The sequence below is a fragment of the Lolium rigidum genome, chromosome 2 (assembly GCF_022539505.1).
Source record: "Lolium rigidum isolate FL_2022 chromosome 2, APGP_CSIRO_Lrig_0.1, whole genome shotgun sequence".
Taxonomy (NCBI): Eukaryota; Viridiplantae; Streptophyta; class Magnoliopsida; order Poales; family Poaceae; genus Lolium; species Lolium rigidum.
Genome location: NC_061509.1, coordinates 82,171,292 through 82,176,733, shown reverse-complemented (window position 1 = coordinate 82,176,733; position 5,442 = coordinate 82,171,292). Strand labels below are relative to the sequence as shown.

Sequence of the window (5,442 nt, the reverse complement as noted above, 5' to 3'; positions counted from 1 at the left end):
CTCCTGTTCCCTCTCCTGTCCGGCCTGACCGAACCAAGAATAGAAAGTCAAATAGTGGCAGAAGAATTTCTCCTCTCCGGGGAGCGTGGGTCGCCTCACCCTGTCTCCTAATTATACCATCTCGATTGCCATCCTCTTATGTATATAGGCCTTCTCCTCCATTCCACTCGAGGGATCGATTGGGTTGTTCCCTCTCTATCTCAAGTTACCCAGACAATCAATCATCACACCCGAAGATAGAGAGAGATACTACTCATATAGGTAGCCATCCATGGAGCGTAGCCTCCAATGGAGCAGGCCGGCGTCGCTGCTCCTCTTCGCCGCGGCATTCCTGGCTGCGGCGGCCGTGGCGAGCGCGGGGTACAACCCCGACCCCTTGAGCGTCGTCAATCACTTCAACCGCGCCGTCCAGAGGCATGCGTCCCTCCACCATGGCCTAATTAAGCTTGCAGCATCCGTTTGTACGAACTACGAAGGCATGCATGACATGAACATTTAAGCGTATAATGCAGGTCGAGTAGCCCACGTCGAACGCTGTCAGAGAAGAAGAAGAAGAGCAAGTACTCGGGGCCGTGCTTGGCGACGAACCCGATCGACCGGTGCTGGCGCTGCCGCAAGGACTGGGCGACGGACCGGCAGCGGCTGGCCCGCTGCGCCAAGGGCTTCGGCCGCGAGACCACTGGCGGGCTCGGGGGCAAGATCTACATCGTCACCGACCCGAGCGACGATTACAAGAACCCGGTGCCCGGCACACTCCGGTGGGGCGTCGTCCAGATTGAGCCGCTGTGGATCATCTTCGCGAGGGACATGATCATCACCACCACCCAGGAGATCGTGATCCAGAGCAACAAGACCATCGACGGGCGCGGGGCTCAGGTGCACCTCGCCGATGGCGGCAGCCTCACCATCCAGAACCAGCGCAATATCATCATCCACAACCTCCACATCCACGACATTAAGAAAACGGAGGGCGGCGATGTGGCGGTGTCACCGAACCACTTCACCCCCCGCACCAAGGCTGACGGCGACGGCGTCTCCCTCTTCAACGCCACCGACGTGTGGATCGACCACCTCTCCATGTCCCTGTGCGAGGACGGGATGGTCGACGTCGTGGCGGCGTCCACCGCCGTCACCATCTCCAACTGCCACCTCACAAACCACAACGACGTCATGCTCTTCGGCGCCAACGACAACACGCCCGAGGACAAGGTCATCCAGGTCAGCGTCGCCTTCAACCACTTTGGGAGAGGCCTCGTCCAGAGGATGCCCCGATGCCGCTACGGCTTCTTCCACGTCGTCAACAACGACTACACGCACTGGCTCATGTACGCCATTGGAGGCAGTAGCAACCCTACCATCATCAGCCAGGGAAACCGATACATCGCGCCGCCAAACATGGCTGCAAAACAGGCACGTCTCCTTCTTGTTATTCCTCACTAGACGACTGAAATTCCCTAGCTAGCTGAGAGTGGATAAATGGAGGCTGAGCTACATGTAGTTTTTTATTTTTAAAAATTCAGAAATTATATTTTTGAGTTTTAAAAAATTCTGAAAAAAATCCTAGATGTAGCCAATGATGAAATTTATAAACATGCAAAATCTCAATGTGAAATTCTTAGTATTTTAGGCTACACAAAAATCATAAATATGTGCATCTGATAATAGTGAATAGTGCACGTTTCAAAACTATAAAACTGTCAGATTTTGTCATTTTTGTGTAGTCTACAATACAAAGAATTTCACATTGAGATTTTGCACGTTTGTAGATTTCATCATTGTCTACATCCAAGATTATTATCAGATTTTTTAAAACTTAATTATGATTTCCAAATTTTTGAAAATGAAGGGCTACATGTTGCTCGGCTTCCGTTCACAGTTTTCGTAGCTAGCTGCTGATGTCAATGTGATATTGAATGGGTGGGCAGATCACCAAGCGCGACTACGCCGAGGAATCCGTGTGGAAGAACTGGGTTTGGCACACAGAGGCCGACCTCATGATGAACAACGCCTTCTTCACTCCATCCGGCGGCAATATCCAGCAGCAGCTAAACAAGAAGGACCTCATCAAGCCCAAGCCAGGGGAATATGTCACGAGGCTCACCCGCTTCGCCGGCACGCTAGCCTGCAAGCCAGGCATTGCCTGCTGATCGTCGCAGGCGCCCATTAACTACACCTGCGAGGCCGCACGCCATATGTCGTCGCCGGCCAGGCCCCGCCGGATCGCCCGAGGTAAGAGAAGAATTACCACGCGAGAAGAGCCCATCTTGATGGTAGACAGCAATGGATATATATGCATAGAAGATTAACTTGCTACTCTCCGTTCGTGTAATCATTGTACGTATGTTACTCCTCGATTTTTTTTTCTAAAGAGAAGCTAGGAATTGTGTACCCTACTACATACATATACATGCATGGCCTATACAGCATGAACGTATTGTAATCACTCTTGTTTATGAATTGTATACAAAATCAATTATCTTCTTTCATCAGGATCGATGTACTAATCTTACGGAGACAAAGCGAATATATTGTACTAAAACTATCATTTCACACAAGTTGAGATGAATTTAGTAGCCAGGGCATGTCAAGAACACTGCTATAATGCCATAACACAAAACCAAAGGTTTTGATTGGAAATTACAGAAACACTGGTTGTTCAGAGGGAAAAAGAAGAAAAAAGGTTGACTAACTCAGCCCATATTTAGATGCCCTCTTTCAACGCATAAACTCTGCTTTGAAAAGATGGTGGCAACCTGCTTATCGCTGCATCAATTTCCTGAAAAGACAGTTGCAGCATTAGGATTCCAATGTTTTTTTTAATTACAAGGATAAGTCTGCGCGTTCGATTATGATGGGGTCCAAAGATAGGTCTGACTTTCTACCAAAGCATGTAAAATCGAAAAGAATATTCTTTTACCGAGGAAATAAAAACGCTGGGAAACAAATGGAAATGTCATGCTTTGTTACAAGGAGTTCAAAATATAGAAAGACTGCAAAAAAATTGTGAAGTTGATTAACTAGAAGATAGGACCAACAGGTCGAGCCAAACTATCCTAAACATGAATGGGATTGGGATAAATTAACGAGTAAAGGAGGTAAAAGGAGGCTTTAATCAGCATGTCAAATTTCAATAACTATTCATATAATCTCAATACAGAGAACTGAAGCGATAGCCTACCTCTGTTGTATAACGAGCCGAAAAGTGAATTAGTAGAATGGCCTTGTTTTCAAGCTTATCAGAGTGACTCGCAATCTGCAAATACTGTCAAACATAAATGAAAGCGTAGGGACCACTACGGAAACTGCATACCAGTTTTTTCCTTTGACAGATACAAAAAAAAAAGTAGTCATGGGATAACCTCGAACAAGTGTGTGTGCCCATACTCTCTTGCATGCTCAATGGAAACAGAATCATCAAGGAAAGTACTCTGAAATTTATAAACCACAGGTTAGTAGATCATCAGCGATAGGAATAAGTCGAATTCATGAGATTAAATAACATAAAAAATCAGCAGAAGAAGGATTCAATTAGTTGCTGCTTACTGGTGTCAAAGTAATTCTTTTCTAGCTAGGAAAAGTTCTGTTCTCAAAATAATGGTAACCAGCTTGAATGCAGTGAGATTTATCAATACTTGAAGACGAAAGCAGCTTTGCTACTGTTAATTAAATGGAAGTTGGTCACACACTGAGAAAGCGGTAAAAGCAATACCTCCACTACAAGAATTTTGGCCTTCAACACATCCACATTATCAGGATCGAGAATGAAATCTGACATCGTATCTCCAGTAAAGGCAACCTCAGGTATTGTGACTGTATTGGTAATCTGCGAAGGCACAGATTGGAGGCACATACCAAATCAACACCTCTTACTAGACTGTAACTTTTACTGATTCCTATGCAATATTGACATCCACCAGACAGACAGACCTCCACACCTGATAACTTCAACCTTTTGATCTCGCTCCCCGGAAGACCGAGATAATCCTGCTTAAGTTTTTGCTTCACCGAGTATATCACATACCCCTATAGAACCATATCAGATATCACACGTCCCATCAGGCAATTGTACAAAATTCTCGCTAAATCAACCAGTAAGACGTGCAATTACCAGAAGAACTAAAGCATGTTATCCTCACCTGGCTGGGTATGGCATGGTAGGTCTTGAAGGCCTTGACCTTGAGGTCCCTCCTGAGCTCATACTCCTCGCCAACGTCGAGTGGGATGAGGGTGTGCTTGAGCTCGGACTGGTCCATGGCGCGGTGCACGTCGAACAGCCGCTCGACGAGCTCCTTGAGGTACTTGGGGACGAAGATGGTGGGCGGGCGCAGCCTATAGAGCCCCCGCGTGGCCACGTACATGGGGAGGCCCCCGATGTGGTCGAGGTGGGCGTGGGAGATGAAGAGGAAGTCCTGCGACACGGCGCGCTGCGGGCACCGGCCGATGTCGAAGGCGAGGCTCAGCGTCGGGAAGATGACGCAGGTCTCCTGCCCGCCGATGGAGATGCCCTCCACAGGGTACCCCTCGATCTCCAGCCGCTTCTTCGCCTTAGGCTTTACGGAGGGAGAGGGGGTTGGAGGAGGAGGGGCCGTTGTGCTCGCCGCCTCCGTCGACTTGCCGCTCTTAGCCATGGCGCCGCCGGGGTGGAGGTACGATGGGTGGAGGGATGACAGAGTTACAGAAAAGTCCCTAACGAAGCGTGTACTGGTGTTCATCGCCCTATTCTGGATCGGTTGGTAATTTACAAGCATTCGAGAGTACTATGGAGATAAAAAAAAGTTACTTCTATTCTATTACATGAATTATTTTATTGATTTTTCATATTACCATCCATGACATTGACTATTTTTTTCAGCTGCCATTTATTTTCTAGTTTGTTGGATTTTTCCTAGCAATTCACCATTCCAGCTTAAAAAGGCATCCATCATTCCTCCATATATCCTACTCCCATATTCCATATCTCCTCGTCCTGTCTGGTTGACCACCAGCTCCCCAATGCTGATGAGGGCCTCCACCTATTGATTCAAGGATGGAGCTCGGATGTCGAGAGGCAACAATCCCGTGTTGGCGACAATGATCGGTGGCCTTCGGTGGTCTACTCTCCACAGTTCATAGAAGGGTGCGACCGAGAGAGGGTGCAATTAGTCAACATATGTTAGTTGAGGTTTCAACATGGCTCTTGTTCGGTCAGGCGTGCGACTCTTCTTTGGGGCGCATGGCTCCAATTCGGTTTCAAAGGAGGTTGGGCTTCGAGGTGTTGATGACATTGACAGGTGTGTCCATGCATGTGGATGGTGGTAGAGCATTGGTCGGCTCAGGACATTGTCGGGTGAAAGCTTTCTTTGGCCTTGAATGGAGCCGATGATGGTGACAGCTGTGTTCCATGTGTTACCATTTGGAAGGTATCACCATGTTGATGTTCTCATCTACTCTGCTTGAGGAAAT

General features: G+C 47.8%; 2 protein-coding genes across 2 annotated transcripts; one reads left to right on the top strand and one right to left on the bottom strand.

Moving 5' to 3' along the window:
- Window positions 1-271: 271 nt before the first annotated feature.
- On the top strand, window positions 272-2,147 carry LOC124686809 (pectate lyase-like). Its single transcript, XM_047220701.1, has 3 exons — window positions 272-420; window positions 513-1,410; window positions 1,926-2,147. Exons 1-3 carry the CDS (start codon window positions 272-274, stop codon window positions 2,145-2,147), a joined length of 1,269 nt encoding a protein of 422 aa, XP_047076657.1.
- A 302-nt stretch (window positions 2,148-2,449) lies between these two features.
- Window positions 2,450-4,652, bottom strand: LOC124686808 (nuclear ribonuclease Z). Its single transcript, XM_047220700.1, has 6 exons — window positions 4,137-4,652; window positions 3,928-4,023; window positions 3,710-3,823; window positions 3,360-3,428; window positions 3,179-3,253; window positions 2,450-2,776 (listed from the first exon to the last, which is right to left on the bottom strand). The coding sequence occupies exons 1-6, from the start codon at window positions 4,626-4,628 to the stop codon at window positions 2,702-2,704; spliced, it is 921 nt and encodes a 306-aa protein (XP_047076656.1). The 5' UTR covers window positions 4,629-4,652; the 3' UTR covers window positions 2,450-2,701.
- Window positions 4,653-5,442: the final 790 nt, after the last annotated feature.

Excerpts from the sequence above, each read along its gene's own strand:
- LOC124686809 (XM_047220701.1), top strand. The coding sequence starts at position 272 with ATGGAGCGTAGCCTCCAATGGAGCAGGCCGGCGTCGCTGCTCCTCTTC. Across the intron at positions 421-512 it reads CGCGCCGTCCAGAGGCATGC|GTCGAGTAGCCCACGTCGAA; the intron begins GTCCCTCCACCA and ends CGTATAATGCAG. Across the intron at positions 1,411-1,925 it reads CAAACATGGCTGCAAAACAG|ATCACCAAGCGCGACTACGC; the intron begins GCACGTCTCCTT and ends ATGGGTGGGCAG.
- LOC124686808 (XM_047220700.1), bottom strand. The coding sequence starts at position 4,628 with ATGGCTAAGAGCGGCAAGTCGACGGAGGCGGCGAGCACAACGGCCCCT. Across the intron at positions 3,824-3,927 it reads TGAAGTTATCAGGTGTGGAG|ATTACCAATACAGTCACAAT; the intron begins GTCTGTCTGTCT and ends GTGCCTTCGCAG. Across the intron at positions 2,777-3,178 it reads CGGCTCGTTATACAACAGAG|GAAATTGATGCAGCGATAAG; the intron begins GTAGGCTATCGC and ends CTGTCTTTTCAG.